We start from the raw sequence: 21,054 nt of genomic DNA, 5'->3' as shown, positions 1-21,054 counted from the left end.
TGTTTTAAAGACCTGGAGGGAGGAGTGGGATTGAAGGGAGTTGGGGAGTTTGTTCCAGAGGCGGGAGAAAAGGGGAATGAAAGAGTGAAGGTGAGCAGAGAGCCTAGATTTTGGCAGTTTAACCATAAGAGGGTTGCAGGCAGATCTTGTGCAACCTGAAGGAATATTGGGGGGACAGAGCACAGAGAGAGCTGGGGGAGCAAGGCCGGAGAGGAGTCGGTAGAAGACAGAAAGACCACCAACCTGCCTGCGGTGAGTGAGTGAAAGGCCCTCGGAGTTGACTTCATCGCAGGAGATTCCAATGATTCTGAAAGCTTTGGCCTCAACAGCGTGAAGCCGAGCTAGGTGTGAGGCAGGAGCACCAGCCCAGAGGGGGGAACAGTATTCCATTGAGCTGCGGATGAAAGCCTTGTATGTGGTGAGGAGCTCAGGTGTGCCAAGGAAGGACTTCGCACGACGGAGGATGCCCAGTCAGCGACTGGCTTTGGAGGCCAGCTTGGAAATGTGGTTTTCCCAAGAAAGATCATGGCAGATAGTGAGACCCAAAAGCTTGAGCGACAGAACTTCTTGGAGAGGATTGTTGAGAAAGTAGATGGGAGGGTTTTCCAGTCGGTCCTTTCGGAGAGACATTGTAAGAGTGTGAGATTTGTCAGGATTGAAAGACATGTTCCACTTGTTTGACCAGTCTGTGATTTTGTCCAGGTCTGCAGAGTGAGGAGGCTGCAGCCTGCCGATCTGAGGGATGAGGAATGGAGCGGCAGAGAGTGGAGTCATCAGCAAAGAGATAGAGAGGATTTTCCAGAGAGTCGGAGAGATCATTGATGAAGACCAGAAATAGCACAGGGCCCAGAACACTACCTTGGGGAACTCCAGCCAGAACAGGAAGGGGAGATGAGAGAAATCCATTCAGGGCCACACGTTGCCTACGACCAGAGAGGAAGTCCGCAAGCCATGAGTGGAGATTTCCATGAATACCATAGGAGGTGAGTTTGGTGAGCAGAGCTGGGTGCCAGACCGTATCGAAGGCACGTGATATGTCAAGTGAGACAGCTCTGATTTCCTGTTTGGCATTGAGGACCTCCATCCATTGTTGAGACAGCAGAAGCAACATGTCCAGAGTAGAATGACCTGGTCTGAATCCAAATTGATGACAGAGATCAAGCCATTGGAGAAGAGGAAGGATTTGATATCTGAAGCAATGATGGATTCCATGACTTTGCTGATAATTGGGAGCAGGCTGATTGGTCTGTAGTTGCAAGGATCTGTTTTTGCACCTTTTTTGTGTAAAGCTGTAATGTTTGCTGATTTCCAAGATGCTGGCAGATGACCTTGAGAAAAAGAGAGGGTGAAAAGAACAGAGAGAGGGTGAGATAGAGCGGAAGAGCAGGATTTTAGGACCCGTGGGCTGATGCCATCTGGTCCAGTTGCAGAATCAGAGTCGAGGTTTGATAAAAATTTCTCCACCTTGTCAGGAGAGAAGGACACAGAGTCCAGGAGCAGTTGGGTTCGACTGGGAAAGGTGGGAACAGAGAGAGATGGGTTTGGGACACAAGATTTTGAGGCAAACACAGAGTTGAGGCATTCGGCTTTGTCACGTGCGGTGTCAACTGTGTAGCCCTTTGAGGTAAGGGATGGGATGGAGGGGGAACAAACACCAGAAACGGATTTGACCAGACGCCACCAGGATTTGGAGGAAGGAGACAGGTTTGAGAGTTCAATCTTGAGTGTGGAGAGATAGTGCTTCCTGGCACTCCTGAGGGTAGAAACACACTTGTTTCGAGCTTGGTGGAAGGAACTGAGATTGCCTTCAGTTGGATTTGCCTTCCAGTTTTCAGTTTTCAGTTTCATAACAGTTTTCCGGACTTTTTTTCTAAACGCTTAATGCTAATGATTTCAAACTTGGCACATGGTTTCCTCATGATAAGTTACAGATCAAGTTCGAACTTCACGACGTTTCGATCATTTTTGACAAAGTTGTGGCACTTTGAACTTTGGTAATTCTGATAATTCTGATGATCCTTAACTCAGTGCCATTTTAAGTTTTAATTTCCTTTAAAAACCAATTTCTCTGCAATAATAGGACCGATTGAGATCAAATTTTCACCTTAGGAGGGACTCAGTCTGTAGAATATTTTCATGGTAATAATGACGTCACAGGTCACGTGGTTCGGCCGCCATATTGTTTTTCGTGAAAACACAAAACCCCTTTTTCTCTGCAACGGCTGAATAGATCGAGGCCAAGCTTTGCAGGTAGAATCGCATACCCATGACAAACAAAAAAGTCAACGAGCATGACGTCATGCGTCACATGGTTTCATAGTTATGACGTTTTTAAGCATGAACCTTTAAAACCGAGCTCCTCCCTCATTTTTGATCCAATAGAGGGGAAACTTCACAGATCTGTTCAGCATGTCAATCTACTAAAATTTCCTTTTGGAATTTGCGATAGGGCACGTGGTTTGGCAGATATCGTTAATTAAACGAAAATATTTTTTTAAATGGATATCTCTTGTTTATCAAGCCGCACCGCGCACCCTCAGCCTCGTCTCGCCAACGTCAACCGCGACACAGCGCGCACTTTCCGGAGGGGCGGAGCCAAGCCGAGAAACATATGTATACACATCGATCATTGATCGTGAACCGGAAAATATAATAAATTACTGATATTTAGCGACTCGAAAGGTTCTTTATCAACAACTTATTTTCTCGTGCTTCTGCTGACCTGTCTGCAAGGTGTATAAATCGAAGTCCCGAGTGCGAATCACAGGTGAGCCCGTCCTGAGGTAATGAGCGATTGGGAACGATTCAGAACCTGTGGATAAATAACCCTTGGTAATTTCCCCAACAGTTTTCCGGATGACAGACTGCCGGTAGGGGACATGTATTGCAGTGCAATACTCAGAATGCTTGTTATCCTGGCCATATATTATTTCATCAGAACCCTCTTTGGTAATGGAATGTACAAATTTGGGTGAAGGCAGCATTATTAAAAATTAATATTCTGGATATCTAACTAGTCACAAGAAAATTACCATGTCACCATCAGACAAGTACGTAAAACTATCTCTTTCGCAAGTACGTAAAAACTGAAAAACCCAACTATCTCATTCATGCGATTTAGAGGTGGTAATCTGCCTGCTCCCCCTGAGCTGGTCTACACTCAATGCAAGTCCACACTATGGAGTTGACCATTAATGCTGTCAACTTGTGCCGGCCATGAAAATGCTGCCTACCAAAAGGCAGCACTATTCAAAATCATCAAACAAATATAAAGGTAACAAGCATTCTGAGTATTGCGCTGCAATACATGTCCCCTACCGGCAGTCTGTCGTCCGGAAAACTGTTGGGGAAATTACCAAAGTTCAAAGTGCCATAACTTTGTCAAAAATGATCGAAACGTCGTGAAGTTCGAACTTGATCTGTAACTTATCATGAGGACACCATGTACCAAGTTTGAAGTACCAAGCTAGAAGTACCATGTACCAAGTCATTAGCATTAAGAGTTCAGAAAAAAAGTCCGGAAAATTGTTTTTTGCGTGACGGACTGACAGACGGAGGGACGGAGTGCAAAGCTATAGTCCCCTCCGGTGTACACTAAGGTGTACTTAGGGGACTAATAACAGCATGACCATTTCAGCTCAAGATACCAGAAACTTGAAATATTTATGGAGAGAAAGTTATTAATAAATCAAACAGAAAACTAAACAAGTACAGATACATTCAAAGTACACCGCCCCCATGCCAAATAAATTAATATCCTCCAGCGCGGCATTCCTGGGGCGCCCGGCGATACCACTGTGCAGCTCATAGAGACTGTATTGGGAGGGAGAGGTGTACAATAATTGATTGATTAATTGCATAATTAAAATCAATAAATAATGATCATAAAATATTTTCTTAAGCAATTGGCTAATAGCATACCTAAACCACCAGTGCATCATCCGAAGCTGTAACTTCTTGATAAATTAATTAAATAAGTCATTAATCAAAATTATTTAATCATTAATTGATTAATCAATAAATAATCAATCGATTAATTGATTAATCAATAAATCAAAAAATATCCTTTATAGCCACATCACTTGGTCACTGGCATGTCCAAATATCAGCTCCCAAGCTCAAAAGGTGCCTCAGATATTGCCCAGATGAGAAAGAAAATAAATAAATGATTAATAATGAAAATAAATAAATAATAATCATTAAATTATTAAATAATTAATAAATTGGCTAATAAAATACCTAAACCGTCGGTGTTGTTGTTGTTGTTGTAGTAGTAGTAGTAAGCCACCACCGTTTCATCCAAATCTGTAACTTAGTCCACCTCCAGAGACTTTGATGTGCCTGTGTCCATCGCTCGCAATGTTATCAGGAAGTTTAAGGCCCATGGCACTGTAGCCAACCTCCCTGGACGTGGCCGCGAGACCATCTGAAAAGCACCTCGATCAACTGCCAAACAGACTTAAGCTGACCTTCAGATACAAGGTACGACAGTTTCAACTCACCATCCATCACCCACTCAATGAAAAGGGGTTATATGGTAGGAGACCCAGGAGGACCCCACTGCAGAGAAAGTCCAACTTGAGTTTTCCAAAACACACCTGAACAAGCCAAAATCCTTCTGGGAAAATGTCCTGTAGACAGATGACCAAATTATAGCTTTTTTGTAAAAACAAAATGAAACCTTCAAAGAAAAGAACACCTTCCCTACAGTCAAACATGGAGGAGGTTCAGTGATGTTTTGGGGTTGCTGTGTTGCCTCTGGCACTGGGTGCCTTGAATGTGTGCATGGCATCATGAAATCAGGAGATTACCAAGGCATTTTGGAGCGCAATGTTCAACCCCGTGTCAGAAAGCTGGGTCTCCGTCGAAGGTCATGGGTCTTGCAGCAGGACAATGACCCCAAACAAACTTCAAAAAGCACCCAGGAATGGTTGAAGACAAAACACTGGGCTGTTCTGAAGTGGCCAGCAATGAGTCCAGATCTAAATCCATTGAACACCTGTGAACACCGATCTGAAAACAGCAGTTGGGAGAAGGCACCCTTAAAATCTGGGAGAACTGCAGCAGTTTGCACAAGAAGAGTGGGCCAAACTGCCAGTAGAGAGGTGAAGGAAGCTCATTCAGGCTATAGGAAGCGCTTGTCTGCAGTTATTTTGTCCAAAGGCCGTGCTACCAAATATTAAGTCTGGGGTGTCAATAATTTTGTCAATGCCATTTCTTTTTATTTTCTGTTTTAAAAGGATATATTAAGTTCTGAATCAAAAACAAAGGTTCTGTTATATTAACAGTGAAATAAAGAATTGTGGAGACCAAATACTTTTGTCAATTTCAACTTATTGTTCGAGAAAATTGTGAGTTATTTGAAAAAAGTGCAAGGGTACCAATATTTTTGGCCACGACTGTACAAGCTACCTGGGTCCATCACCAAGGTCTGCCACCAAGTTACCCATTACTCTTTGCAACTAACATCACAAGGAAACAGGGACAAATGCAAGGTTTGAGCATACGCAATGGATAACATGCCTTGACACAATAAAAATGTGACACACTGCAAAACCATGCTCTCGTTTCAAACCCATAGTTTCAAACTGCACGTCCACACAAATCATATTGATCCCGCAACATCTGGGTCTTGCACTTGCAAGTGACAGATGCCCCATTCACAGCCCACTCCTTCAGCTGCCATACACAATCAGAGGATCATGCCCCGGTTGCTGGTATCAAGCAAACAAACTCTGCAATTTGATCGACATGAAGGATCTGTTGCAACCCATATTCATACGTTTGCAGAAGTATTCCATTAAAAAGCCGTTCATTCACCCTTCCTTACCTTCTGAATGGACTACTGCTGAATTTCCACCCACATTCACTTGGTAGGATGCTGGAGTTGCAGCCAAGAGTGCGGGTGATGTGGACGGCCTGCAAGCAGTATGGGCTGTAACATTCTGCACAGCGGAGCACACAGGCATCTTCCCCGCCATTTTTTCCAAGACGAGTTCTTTTTCGTGTTGCCTGCACCACAGTATCCTCGTCATTTAAGTGCTTAAACTTTCACAAGCATTGTTATTGTGACAACAAAAGGAGACAAGAACAGCACAAAAAAAACAACTTCCTTACTGTGCATTGTTTTTACGAAACTATTACTGTTCAAGAGCTCAATGTGACACGCATTTAACAATTCATGAGTGAAGCAGAGTTGGCGTTTATTTTAAAAAATCCAAAGAAAAGCAAATATAAAAATAAATAAATAATTTTTTTTTTTTTAAATCACCATCTGTGGTTCAGAATTTTCTCCAGCTTTGCATCCTCGGCTACTTGCTGCTCCATTGCACTAACCAGAGGGCACACGGCAGCCAGGTATGACGTCAGTGCTGCGTGATGACCTGGGTGAAATATTCGGCCTTTCCCCTGACTGTACAACCATTCCGATTTAAGGCTGTAAGAAAATAGAGCAAAACAAGGCTTTTCAAAAATATCCCACGGTACAACATTCCGAAACAAATACGTGGTGATACTATACATATTACATCAGGTTATAAACAAGATACAAGAAAAGAGATATCACTTGTAGAACCAGTCTTTATCTTGCAAACTTGGAACCACAGACTGCCTCATCTTGTAAAGTTTACTCAGCAGCCAAATTGCTAACCAAAATAACTCTTGTGAATACAATTATGCCTTAAACGTCAATAAGCATCACTTGTTGGAGCAATAGAGTTCAGAGAACACGATACCCCAAGCAGTGTTTTAAGTACACTACTCACAATAAGTTAGGGATATTGGCAGGTTCTTCGGTGTGGTTGATTTTGTGTATTAATTATGTTGAAAAAAGTTGTTGGTCCTAATTCTATGGTTATTAATTAGTGTGAAAAAACACAGCATTCTTGATTTAAATACCCTAACCCAAACCCCCATAAAAAAAATAAACTCACTCCCACAATATCCCTAACTTATTGTGAGTAGTGTATATACAGGAGGGCCTTGCCATTCATGGGGGTTACGTTCTTGAAAATCGTGAACTGCAAATCTGCAAACATGGGGGGTTAATGGGGGAAATAGCGTTTGGGACTTCAACTTAAAATTTGTCCAAACTGTACCCTCAATAAACATGGTATTACATTGTTTTTGTACTACTTATTTTCATGAATACAATAGTTATTAAGAACTTAAAATAAAGTATTAAGAACACATTAACCGTTAAGCCAACCTCCTGCTTATTTTCCTGAATTAAGAACATAAAATGAAGTTTATTTTCTTAAGCTATTAAGATCATGAAACTTACCTTGAATAATAATGATAAACTTGATCTAGTAATGCGATGGCGATGTTGATGTTGGCAACCATAAAGACGAGTTGATGGAGATCATGATGTTGGGGGGTTAGGGGAGGTTATTGCGTTGACTGCCTGTGTTAATTAGGTGCATAAATGTGGAAAATAGTTCGCCAACCCACAATTATTTGAGCACAATGACCACAATCCACAACCATTGCCTCAAATTCATTGCGATAGAGCAAATCCACGAAGGGGAAACTCAAGAACAGCAAGGCCCTCCTGTACTTCAATTTTTAAAAAATGACTTTAAAGATTTTCTTTTTTTTTTTAATCTGAAAGTTTGGTGTGAGTGAAGCGGTCTTAAACACCAACCAACCTGTCTAGCATATAAAACTGTCAGTTTGTGTGTTTGTACAGATGTCTGTCCCCCTTCATAAGAGTAGGTTTTAAAGGCCAATCTTTTAACACAAATGTGTGTTCACTACTGTCTACTTTTGGGGATAAAACAAACTCGAAAAACAAACAAAAGAGTAATTATGTCTCTGCTATTGGAATTGAAGATGGTGGCTTTCAAACCGAGCCTCAAGGGCGGTGTACAGAAGCGTTTTTTCGAAATAACTGTTGTCCCACAAATTCCAATCTTCTGTAACCTATCCAGTAAGATTGCATGATCAACAGTATCAAAAGCACTTAAGTCGAGTAGACCTAAACCGGTTACTCTTCTGTTGTCCATCACGGAAAGGATGTCATTTTGCACTCCCAGTAGAGTAGTCTCTGCACTGTACATTTCTCTGTAAGCAGACTGAAAGTCATTCTGAAGACAGTTTTCTTTCAGGTGCGATTGGGGACGTAAACAAACACCACACTCCATAAGTTTGCCTACGTATTTTAAATTAGCCACATTACGATAATTTTTTTTAGTTCCTGGCTGTCAAGATATGCCTTCTTTAGTAGCGGCTTGATGAGTGTGTGTTGCAGGCTACTGGGAAATGCAATAGTTTGAAGAGACTTGTTCCACATGTCAGCAATATAAGGAGCAAACTCGTCAACAAACTCTGAGCAAACTCTGAGGTATTGGATCTAGATCACATGATGATGTAGGTGAATTCATGATGACTTCCCTGATAGTGGTTGGTGCAAAGTCAGTCATAACAGGTGTACAGGGAGAGGAACCTGACTGCACATTTACACTCCTCATTGATCTCAAGTTATGACATTCAATGTCATGGCGGATGTTGATGATTTTGCTAATAAAGAATTCACTGAACTGATCTGCCAGATTCTGATCCGAAAAAGTATCTGGCTATACATGTTCATTCTTCCGATACATAAGTTCTTCCTCGTCACACACCCAACCTCTCTACCAAATTTCGTCCAAATCCATCCACAACTTTTTTTTACGATATCCTGTTCACAGACAGACAGACAGACAAACGGACAGTGGTGAAAACATAATCTCCATCCACCTTCCGTGGCAGAGGTAATAAAGCTCCAAGTCCTACTTCTGCCTCTTCCCTCCCGGAATGACAGGCAGGTGTATGATTAAACAGACACTAGTTTTTATTCAAAGTAAATTGATGATGAACTTTCCAATGGTACTATTCTTATTGTTACGAATTTGGGTGGTGATATATGTAGAGCAGAGTAGATCTGAGTAGGTACCATGCTTCGTGTGTCACAGTAAGGAACACTTCCTGTAATAAGTCATGTGTAGGCGTTTGTCGGGTTAAGATGTACGATTGTGAATCTACCAGGAGATCCGAGTGATAGGTAGTGTAGGGGTTAATGAGCAGAGCCCTTGTATGTCTCACCTGGTAATCAAACCTTTGTCCCTTATGGCACTACAGACCACATAGACACTTGGTTGGGATCCCTTAGTACAACACTAATGACGCCCTCCCCCCCTGACGTGACTTAGGAAGAAATCGGGCTAGAACACCGCCACACGGCCGCCACCATTTGCACCTCCGAGAGGCCTACCCGCCTCGCATAGCACGTGCTATAACACAAGGAGCAGGAGTGAGAGTGACGCAGTGGGCGTGACCTGAGCGTGCCGACGAGTCGGTGGAGGCTCTTATTGGCAGGACAGTGCGCCAAAGCTGACGTCATCAGCCGGAGATATGAGCGGGGGCCGGACGCCAGTTCTGGAGTTGAGTCGAGGGTCGAGAGTTGGTGCGGAGTTGAGTGATGAGCGCTGAACGCGATTGAGAGAGACGAGTTGTGAGTTGGATCCCGAGTGCACGAGAGCGGGTCGCGCAGCAGCAGTTGGTTGGCAGTTCACGGCCTGGGTACACGAGTTGGGTTTTGAGAAGCGAGTTGGAAGGACGAGACATGCAGTCACACCTGCGTTCTCTCCGTTCCTGTCTTTTCGTGCTTCGTGTGGGGATCGACCTCGTGGGGAGCCGCTGGCCTGCTTTGGGTGCTTTGGAGCTTGGTGCATGGACCTCGTGGGTGGCGAGAGGATCGGAGCTTGGAGCGAGGCCTCGTGGGTACATCGGGGCCGAACGGAGCCGTGGTGGACGGCAAAACAATACAGGACGACGGACAGATAAGCTCACACCACATTTCACGACTTAACATAACGTGTTCTTTTTATTAATTAATATCCCCTGTTTGTATTTGATATCTGGTGTGCGGGATCCCGATTTAGGATATTCATTACCGGCACGTGCTTTTACTGTCTTTGCTTTTATAGATAAGGCTGCGGGGCTCTCGCCGTTCCCCTCCATTCTGCGCGCTTGGGTGTTTTAGGTTTTGGAATTCCGCCATTGAGTTTCCGCCTCGGGAGTTAAAGCCTTCGTGATCGGCAATCCGCAACTCTGGTGTTAATCTGAGTTGCGTGACATTATTATACTACATCCCTTTAGAATAAAGTGTTTACCAAAAGATTAGTAGTTAGTGCAGATTATTTAACTTTCAGGCATTCAATTTATTTACGAGATCAAATAAACATGATGGGCATCAGAGTGAACTTACAAAGGCTCCCTCTCCTCCCTTTAGTTTGATCCCAATGCATCTTCAAATTGGGTGCTCACCTGTAGGTGAAAATCCCATGCCCTGTAATCACTCACCTCTCTTTTTGTCCAACCGAGATGCCATCGAGAACTCTTAGACCAAGGCACCAGGTCAGCACATATGGCCGATGATCAAAAGACGGAATGCCAGGCATAGGCTGAACACACGGATTTTTCATCAGAGATAGCTGCACCAAGGCTGCAAGTGATGACAGGTAAGACACCTAGAATGAGAATCCAAAAAAAAGTGTTAGGCAAAAACTGATTGTTCAGTCAATCAAGGCGTTACCAACTTTAACCAGAGCATTTGGCTCAAAAGCTGAAGAAGGAACCAAAGCAATTCAATAAAACAATCTGGTTCTGGTGTTTTCATCTTGCCTCTCCCCTCCCTGGTTGAAACTTTGGATTACAAGGCCTTCTTTGTCACTGGAATCTTGAGTCACAGGGCTGAGTCTCCGTGTCTGCATTTTGCTCACATGTGGCAGGTTGGTGGCCTTTCATTTTTCTTTTAACTGGCTCTATTCTAGACATTCTCTTCATGCCCTCTCATCTCTCTGAACCTTTGCTCCTTTAGTTTGCATGCATTCTGCCAGAACCCCTTTCTTTGTTACCTCCCCAAGTCTGAACTCTACGTTCACTTCCATTCTTTTATACCCCTCTTTTCGAGCCAGTGGAATGGTCTTCTTGATCTCTCCCCAATAGGATATAAAGTCTGTTGCCCACTGTCACCTCAAGGTCTCTCCCATTTCCACTACTGAACGTTACTACACCCACTGGTGCATATATCCCACGTTCCTTCTGCAATTCCTCTTCTTGTGCTGTGGTGCAAGCATTTGTTGTCAGGCAGTTTTCCATTTGTCCAAATTACTCTGTTGTTTTGCCCTTCTATGAGCCTCAACACCCATGCGTGTTAAAAAAAAAAAAAAAGTTAAAACATACTTCCATGGGAGTGTAGGTCCTGAAAAGGGGAGGGATTTGGGTTCCCTAGAAAGGGAAGGGAATGGTGGCATCCCTGGAAGGGGAAGTGTGGGGGTATCTGGAAAGGTGAGGGGAAGAGGTCCCTGGAAAGCAGCACCTTACCTCAGCAAGGTCTCTGATCTCATTTTCTGCGAGGGACAAAATGGTGAGACTGCGAGGCAAATGTGTTCCTGTCAAGTGCAGGGTGGTGATGGCATTGCCATGAAGCAATAGGCTCTGCAAAATGATTCCATATGTCTGGGTTAGTGACCACTTGCTCATTATACACAAATGTGGCAGAATGTTAAACTCGACACTACATATAATCTTCATACATGCCCCTCCCCTCAAAACCACAGCATCTAACCTCCTCCCGATCAACCAAAGTTATGACGTTAAGAAAATGCTCATTGCTACTTTTGTAGGGGGTAGACAATGATTACCTTAGGGCTTAGAACCAGGTAGAATGTATAGATTAGTGTGCTCTGATTGATGTGAAGAAGAAGAACCACCCCATGTAACAAGTAGGGACTTTGTATTAGACCGGACTGTCGGGTTAAGTTTGTATATTGGTCCCAATCAGAGTGGGGTTTGTTAATTAGCTCAGGGATTATGGGTAAATCGATTCCCTGTTTGTAAATCCCTCTGTAATCTATTCCTTTATTCCTTCTGACACCGCACTAGACACTAGCCAAAATCGCCCATTAAACTCCACTAATTAACAATAAAACTAACCGGAAACTCAGATCGAGCAATACCGCTGGCGCTGCAGCCGCTACATCACCACAAGGACAGGCAGGCCGAGAGCCACGCCCAGAAGAGCGGTGATTGGGTTGGGGGAGTTAATTGGCACAAGCCCGGGTAAGATGGGACTTGTTGATAGGAGCAGAGATGGACTACAAAGAGGTGGCACACGCTGATTGGTGAAGCAGGCACGTACAAGATAGTTGGAGCGGCGGACATTTCTCCTTCTCGTTATGGAGGTCATAGTGAACGGTTGTATGCCAATTTATTCTCCGTTTTGGTCTGGCAGTGGGCGGTTGTGTACCAGCATCTTCTCCTCGTTCCCCTTTTGTATCTGGCATCTTGGATTGAGAGCGAACGTTCCCTCTTGCGCCTCTCGTTCAAAAAACGATAGTGGATGGTCGTGCTTTGCTCTCTGCACGGGGAAGCTTCATCGTGAGCAGCCGTGTTGCGTTGGGACATCTTGCTGGTGGTTGTGTGGAGGAAGAGCCGCGGCCCGGGAACTGCGGTTTTCCATGCAGAGGACGGGTGGACGAGCACGGCGTGGAAGAGCGGGCTGCACGCCGGACGTTCGCTTCGTGCGTAAGGCCCGTTTCGCGCCAACAAGCGCGGCCTGGTGAACGAGGGCGAGGGCGAGGGAGGCCTTTTTCCCCACCAACAACAGAGCCGCGTCCAGATTGCGTGCTTGTGGAGGGCCTGGACGATTATCGACGAGACCCCCCAGCCAAGTTGAGCTAAGTGCCCACTAAATAAACAAACATTTATTTTCCAGTTCTTTTTCCCTTCGTCTGTTTTTCGAGTCTGTCTGTGGGGACGTCCCATTTAGGAATTTCGTTTTATCGTGTTGTTTCCTTGTTACCGGCATTTTCTTTACTAAACTTGTTTATTTTTGTACATTTTAATTCTGTTTCGTGTGAGTTTATATATTACAGGTTCGAGGACTGCCGGTGGGATCCGCGAAGGTAAGCTCTCTGGTTTCTTTTCTCCCCCGTTTGCTCCCCACACGTGTTAACTCCGCCATTGAACTGAACGCCTCAGAGTGTTAAAGCTCGTTTGGTCATCCGTGCTACCCCACGGTGTTCATACAAGGTAATCACACGACAATATTTTACAATGGACAAACAATCAACCTCAAGATTTAAAACCCAAACAATAGGAAAATTATCAAAACATGACAACCTAGAATGGCACTCAGAGTGCTTCCCGCCACCAGGCTGAACAGTTTATGTTTCGTATCCCACTCATGGACAGGATCTGGATTCGGACCTGAACCAAAATCGAATCAGCTTGCTGTTGTCACCTAACCAACTCATCCACCAAGTATAGTCATAGTCCATCGACAGCTTTAAGACAGATCATGCTATATATTGTTTTTTGCTACATCTCTCAATAGTGAAGAATCACCTGACAATGTAAAAAATTATCGGATCCAGATCCAGATCTTAATCAAAATCGAATTGTTTTGTCCTTGTCACACACCCAACATGTCCACCAAGTTTCGGCTCAATCCATCTACAATTTTTTTTGGACATCCTGCTCACAGACAGACAGGGGTGAAAACATAACCTCCGTTCACCTTCTGTGGTGGAGGTAACAAATGAATAAAATGTTGACAAAACAGGGCATCTTTCGAACACTTTCGGATGTCCATGTGTACTGGTTTTGGCCTAACAGGATGATGCTATGGTAATTCGCCTACCTTTCAGTCAAAGTATGATGCTCAGCATGACCAAAAACTTAGATTGGTACTCTGCAAGCAGAACGTTGCATCTAAGTCCACAGTCTTTAAGTTGGACATTAAGCCGAGGACCCATCTGCTAGTATTATCCGGTTGACATCTCACGGTATTTTTAAATGAAACATAGGCAAGTTATAACCGGCAACCTGGCAAAATTCCAGCTCACCCACAGAAGGCACGGCATCAGACGCAAAGTCACATTGATGCAACTTGTATCAACATGTTGCACACAAGAGAAGAAGATGGAGCTACAGAAAAGCAGGGCTTTAAAAAAACCATTTCAGAGAATTTGGGTCACGAGCAACAGTACCCACCCTATGGGCGGGGCTTCAATTGGAAAGCCCAAATGAAAAGGTAAAATATCAGAAATTGAAGGCTTTTTTAAATTTTAAACGATTCATATAAACATCCGTTGAATCATATTACACGCAAATCATCAAAATCTGAACAGTACATGGCTAAACAGTACATGGACGATCACGTACCACGTACGTTTCGCGTCTCGCTCGCTCTCATGTTGTCCCGATAATGATCCTTCCGCAGGTTCACTGACTGAAACCTTGTTACGACTTTTACTTCCTCTAGACAGTCAAGTTCGCTCATCTTTTCGGTGCACCGGCACGAGCCGAGAATGGCCCGTGCAGGGGCTGATCCGAGGATCTCATCAAACCGTCCGATCGGTAGTAGCGACGGGCGGTGTGTACAAAGGGCAGGGACTTAATCAACGCGAGCTGATGACTTGCGCTTACTGGGAATTCCTCGTTCGTGGGACACTGTCTCAAGCCCCAGTCCCAATCACGGATGGGGCTCAGCGGTTTACCCGAGCCTAACGGCGAAGGGCAAGGTACATGCTGGCCCGTCCAGTGCAGCGCAGCGCACGTGCGGCCCCTGACATCGAAGGGCATTAAACGTTCATTAAAGGATTACGAAACGAAAAACATGACGAAATTACGTTCACACCGACACATCAAACACTACCGTGAACACAGACATCGCCACAACATCGTCACAATGAGAACATCGTCACAATGAACGTTATGCGAACGCGAATGTTATGCGGGAGTCCAAACCTGAGAATACTGGAGACCAAAGCTGAATTGGAAAAACAATACAGCCCATTTTACTCCCAGGGGTCCCAGGATTACCCACCCAAAATATCTTTGCGATCGGTTCAGCAGTTTTTACGGTACCTTCGAACAGACAGACGGACATTTGGTGAATTATAGTAAGATTACTGATTACTATAATTTAAGCCTGAGCCTTTTAGTGCCCATCAAAAGTTGCCCCAAGGTTTTCAAGAGTCAACTATGAAATGCAGACTGGCACCACCTATAGACCAAACCAGGTAAACAGCTCATGTCATTCCTGATTGTCATCAATGAGCCAGCTTGGTTCTTACTGGAAATCGGTTCAGCGACAGTAATTAACCTGTGACTAGTGCGTTTCCATAAAGCAAAGAATACAAATCCTCAATAGTGCTGCCGACACCTAGATTTGAACCCCCCAATCTCTGAAATTCCAGTCCACACACAATATCACATGTCACATGGCATGTGTAGTTGCTATTCATCAATGCCAGGACTCAGACTCTGAGACAAACCTTCAACTTAGACAGGTGAGAGAGCTGACCAAGCTGAGAGATGTTGTTGTCCGACAAGTCCAGGTGGAGTAGGTTGTGACACCCCTTGACATCAATAGTCTGTAAAGAGAAACAAGCATACCTATTTTGTTTATTTTGCACGTTTGTACTTGTTCAGGCCTAATAAGCAACTCTTGATCACCACGTAATCTCATTAACAAACGATTCCACAAATCCCTGCTTGCTTTCAACATGTATCGTGATTTGAACCCTGCTACATTTGGTTGCACTCACAAACGCTGGTTTTCTCACAAACGAACCATCGCTACCACCACCTTCCCATGCAAACACAAACAACCACAAGCACCGCATTCCCAAACACATAAACCCTCAAATATTTCCCAAATCCCACAGAATGTTTTATGTTTGTCATTATTACAGGAATCATGAGGACTAAATGTGAATATTGTGATTATTGCTGGCAAAGTGCAATTCAGCCCAGAAGCGGTGATCCAAAGCCAAACACCTTGACGTTGTTTGCTGCCAGACTGAGCCATTCCAGTGCCGACAATGAGTCCAGTCCATGAAACGTGGAAATGCTGTTCTGGGCCAGGTTAAGCACACGCAGGGAAGAGAAGCCTCTCAGGGTCCCCAGGTGCACCAAGTGATTTCCAACCACGGAGAGCTGCAGCACATGGCGGTCCGACATACGGTACTGACTAACCTCCAGGCCTATCAGCAAAACTTCATCCACATCATTCTTTTTTTTTCTTTTCTTTTTTTTCTTCCCCATTAAAATAGACACATTAAAACATTGTGCATGGAAAACCATTAACACCAATATACTCATAATTCCCCCCCCCCCCCCCCCCCCCCAAAACCTCCCTTCGTTCCTTTCCTCCCTTGCTCTTATTGGTCTCGCCATTATTTCCGTCGAGGAGTGGAGGGTATCGCTTTTAGGTCCGTTTGTCTATCTGTCTACACAATGTGCCATTGTAGGCCACAAATGCCACCTGGTGGTAGCCAGTATTACACATTATCTTTTTTCCACAACTACCTCGATAAAGTACATACGTGAGTACGTCTATAAAGTACATACTATAAAACCACACAAAGGTCCTGGTGAGGCTTCTCGTTCTTCTCGTCTATGGTATGGTATTTTGAGACATTCACTCACAGTCAGGCTTTACAAAATTTGTTCACACCTGGTAATACAGTAGTTACATACGTGCAGTTACCTCCACCACTGGAGGTGGACGGACGTTGTATTCACCCATTTTGTCTGTGAGTAGGATATCTCAAAAAGTTGTGGATGGATTCGGACGAAACTTGGTGGACAGGTTGGGTGTGTGACAAGGACGAGTTGATTCGATTTTGTTGAAGATTCAGATCGGGGGAATTTTTTAAAAGTGTTTCTTCATTATTGAGATATGGGGCTGAGAACTCTACACAGCATGGCATTTCAAAAAGTTTTGGACGGGTTATGACAAAACTTGGTGGATGAGTTAGATAGGTGACAAGAACAAGCAGATTAAATTTTGGTTCAGGTCTGGATGCAGATCTGGCCTATCAGTGGGATACAAAACGTAAATTGTTAAGCCGAGCGAAGCTTTGCGGTCTACCCAGTGCCGCTATAGTTACACAATACACGTGTTTACTACTTTGCATTTAGTGTGAAAGGTAGAAAATGTTCATGTCCCATGTGTCCATGTTCATCATGTCCATCATGTCCTAATGTGCTCGTCCTTCAAGAAAAATTGTGCAAAAGTGGATTTTCATCCTCCAATATCAAATTGAACAGCTTGGACATATATTACTTGTAAGATGAGGGCAATAGAAAGCATCAATGTCTTTACACATGGACATCATGCAATATCAATGTGCTTTACAATGCCTCATTTGATATTCCCATCTGAGCACTTGTATCAATGCTGGGATTTCAAGTTCAAATACCACTTACTGTGTTGATATGCCCATTGTCTACACATCAGCACGGTAAGTGATGCGTGAACTTGAAGTCACAGCATCGAGACAAGTGCTCAGGTGGGAATATCAAATAAGCAACACACATCTAATCAAACAAAATGTAAATATAAACAATGGATTATAACTAAAGATCGATAAGATTATGTTTACTGATGTGGCAGTCCGACATCATTACCATTAGTGATGTGCAATTTGCATCGACCAACCACAAAGCCCGACCAGAACAACCTCACATAAATTTTATTTTACCCCCCTCCCTCAATCCACTCTCCCTAAAAGACTGGAACAATCATATTCTAAAGTGTGAACCTAATTGTGATTTCACTTCGTCACACCAGTACGGCACCTTTTCAAGATGAGGCCACTTGTCTAAGTGCTCCAGCTTCACCAGGCCAGTGTGATCAAGAATGAGGGTTGTAATGTCAGAATGGCACAGAGAAGATAACTTGGTCAGGTCCTGATTGGACAAGTCAACCACTCTACCTGGATTGTGCACAGGAAGGCAAATAAAATATGATAGCACAACTGGTCAAGGTGGATAGTAAACCAGTCAAACATGAAACGGTCCTCTAGAAAAACTTTTCACGACATTTTAATTCGACGCATCCATGCTACATTAATCATTCATATACAACAACAACAACAACATGCATTTTAAGGCCATTTTCCCTGCTAGAGTGGGGTTAGCCTTGCGGTCCCCATGGCAATCTTCTCCATTTTGCCCTATTTTCTGCATCTCTCCTTGTTAACCCCCTTGCCCGCATTTCTTCTTCCACCATCTTTAGCCAAGTCTTTCTCTGTCTTCCCCGTCCTCTATTTCCTTCTACATTCATTTCCATCACTCTTCTCAACCAGTCACTTTCATCCTTCCTCAACACATGACCAAACCATCTCAACCTGTTCCTCTTCACAGCATCAATCACAGGCTCTATTCCCATCATCTTTCGCAATTCATCATTTGTCTTCCTCTCTCTCAACGATACTCCGCACATCCACCGAACCATTCGCATTTCCACCCTTTCCACCCTTTCCAGCCTTCGTTGCTGCTCTACGTTCATTACCCATGTCTCGCTCCCATAAATCATAACACTTCTCACACATGCAGCATACACCTTTCCCTTCAGCTTCAACGACACTCCCCTCCATCAGCACGCCACTCAGTTCCTGAAACCTCTTCCATGCACATCTCACTCTAGCAACCGTTGCCGAGTCTGATCCACCTTCTCCATTCAGCATGTCTCCGAGGTAGCAAAATGTTTTCACACCTTCCAGCTTCACACCATCTCCAAGATCCAACTCAACATTTCCTCCATCTGCAGCTCCCTCTGTGCACACCTTACACTTGAATGTAGCTGCCACTCTGGTTAATGACCCTCTCAAACAACTACATTTTTGATGAACCCACTCAGCGCACATTGTACATTGAATGGAGTTCACTCCGACACCCTTCCTACACACAGCACATGGCCACTTCCCAGTTTTTTTTCCACCTCACCACATGCTTTACCACTTGCCATTCATATGATGAGGAATAATATGTGGGTGGATGCCACCCTCAATTTTGAATTTAAATGTTATTTCAAAGTCAAAAGGTCACACCCCACACATAAACCCCAAATTGATATGCAATAGCCGTGGATCCTGTGTACACCATCAAGTGCAAGAGACAACACAGCCATCGACAAGTTGGGATGCTTTTCTGTCAAAGCAGTGCTTTGACTTCCGCATAGCATCATCAAATGGATGTTATACACCTTCAGCTCCGAAAGTAAGCTATGCAGATTAAGAAAGCCACGCCAGACATAAGCAGAGGCACCAACCAGTGCCAAATCCTATCCATGCTCAAACATCCCTTCAGTACACACAACGTGCAGTTTTGGCCGGAAATCGACTGGTCACTCTGCATGTTTTGCAAAGCACAGGGTAAAATGAAGGTTCACAGAGTACAGATCGAGTGTGTCAAAACTGACCCAGTAATGAGTACAAGGCTATCAGGAGTCAGTGACTTCATCACAGCTGAAGTTTGTTATCATCTTGTATGTATGCACACTTTGTACACCAACACCTCGACATGCTTGCTGTATGTGCACTGTAACACCTGGTCATGTTGTATGTGCACTGTAACACCTTGTCATACTGTATGCGCACTGTAACGCCTGGTCATACTGTATGCACAATGTAGCACCTGGGCATACTGCATGTGTACTGTAATGCCTGGGCATACTGTATGCGCACTGTAACACCTGGTCGTACTGTATGTGCATTGCAACACCTGGGCATACTGTACACGCACTGTAACACCTGGTTATCCTGTATGCACACTAACACCTGGTCATACTGTATGCACACAAACACCTGGTCATACTGTACACATCCTGTAACACCTGGTCATACTGTACACGCACTAACACCTGGTCATGCTGTATGCACACTAACACCTGGTCATACTGTATGCACACTAACACTCGGCGTTACAGTTCACACAGATTCTGCCGGCGAACAATCAATTCGAATTTATAACGCATTCAGCCACTTACGAGCTGCACCGAACCGATGAATAAGTAAATAAGTAAATAAGTAAATAGCTGTGATGTACTGTATGTGCACTGTAACACCTGGTCATGTTGTATGTGCACTAACACCTGGTCATGCTGTATGCACACTGTAACACCTGGTCATACTATATGCGCACTGTAACACCTGGGCATACTGTATGCACACTAACACCTGGTCATACTGTATGCACAATGTAACACCTGGTCATACTGTATGCACACTAACACCTGGTCGTACTGTACGCGCACTGTAACACCTGGGCATACTGTATGCACACTGTAACACCTGGTCATACTGTATGCGCACTGTAACACCTGGGCATACTGCATGCGCACCGTAACACCTGGTCAAACTGTACGTACACTGTAACGCCTGGGCATACTGTATGCGCACTGTAACACCCGGGCATACTGTATGCGCACTAACGCCTGGACATACTGTACGCACACTGTAACACCTGGTCATACTGTATCTGAGTGTATGCACACTGTAACACCTGGTCATACTGTATGCACACAAACACCTGGTCATACTGTACGCACCCTGTAACACCTGGTCATACTGTACGCGCACTGTAACAACTGGTAATACTGTACGCGCACTGCAACATCTGGTCATACTGTATGCACACTAACACTCGGCGTTACAGTTCACACAGATTCTGCCGGCTAACAATCAATTCGAATTTATAACGCATTCAGCCACTTACGAGCTGCACCGAACCGATGAATAAGTAAATAAGTATAAAGTAAATAAGCGTTGAGGACAACGCACTCACCGGCTGTTCCGTTATCCTCCGCCATTGGCCCAGCGATCTCACCTCAACTGCCGTCTCCCTGGCAACCAAAGTTGTTATTGTTTACTGTATTTTATAAAATTGAAAACATCGAAATTATCTTGGGTTTTTTCATCAATTCATCAATATATCATTCAATATATCATCAATTTTTTAGAAGCTGAAGGACTGATTTGGAGATATCAAAATGCTACCAATTATAAATATAAATTTTGAACCGGTATGTGGTACCGGTATGTGATATCTTTTATTCACAAGTTGTACGGTCGTGCTTCCTAATTGTTTCTTAATTTGTTTTCCTATTCCACCATTTCATTGGGTTTCGTTGCAAGTGCAGGGGAGCAGATATGACATATATTATAGGCGGTGTATAAGTTATGGTAAAGATTTATTATTCGTGGTATATTAATT

The 21,054-nt window shown here is 44.0% G+C and overlaps 1 protein-coding gene across 1 annotated transcript in view; it reads right to left on the bottom strand.

The window, feature by feature from the left end:
• Positions 1-20,681, bottom strand: part of CEP97 (centrosomal protein 97) — a 32,210-nt gene extending 11,529 nt beyond the window's left edge. The window contains exons 1-8 of the mRNA XM_078774119.1: positions 20,626-20,681; positions 17,638-17,774; positions 15,832-15,990; positions 15,327-15,425; positions 11,368-11,481; positions 10,345-10,511; positions 6,272-6,436; positions 5,831-6,012 (exon numbers count right to left, since the gene is read on the bottom strand). Of these exons, the coding sequence (XP_078630245.1) occupies positions 5,831-6,012; positions 6,272-6,436; positions 10,345-10,511; positions 11,368-11,481; positions 15,327-15,425; positions 15,832-15,990; positions 17,638-17,774; positions 20,626-20,650 (1,048 nt within the window). The 5' untranslated portion in view covers positions 20,651-20,681. The remainder of the gene's footprint in view (positions 1-5,830; positions 6,013-6,271; positions 6,437-10,344; positions 10,512-11,367; positions 11,482-15,326; positions 15,426-15,831; positions 15,991-17,637; positions 17,775-20,625) is intronic.
• Between the last annotated feature and the right edge of the window lie 373 nt (positions 20,682-21,054).

This window comes from Myxine glutinosa, chromosome 3 (assembly GCF_964187855.1).
Source record: "Myxine glutinosa chromosome 3, kmMyxGlut1.1, whole genome shotgun sequence".
In the NCBI taxonomy this organism is placed as follows: domain Eukaryota; kingdom Metazoa; phylum Chordata; class Myxini; order Myxiniformes; family Myxinidae; genus Myxine; species Myxine glutinosa.
This window is presented reverse-complemented; position numbering and strand designations above follow the sequence as displayed.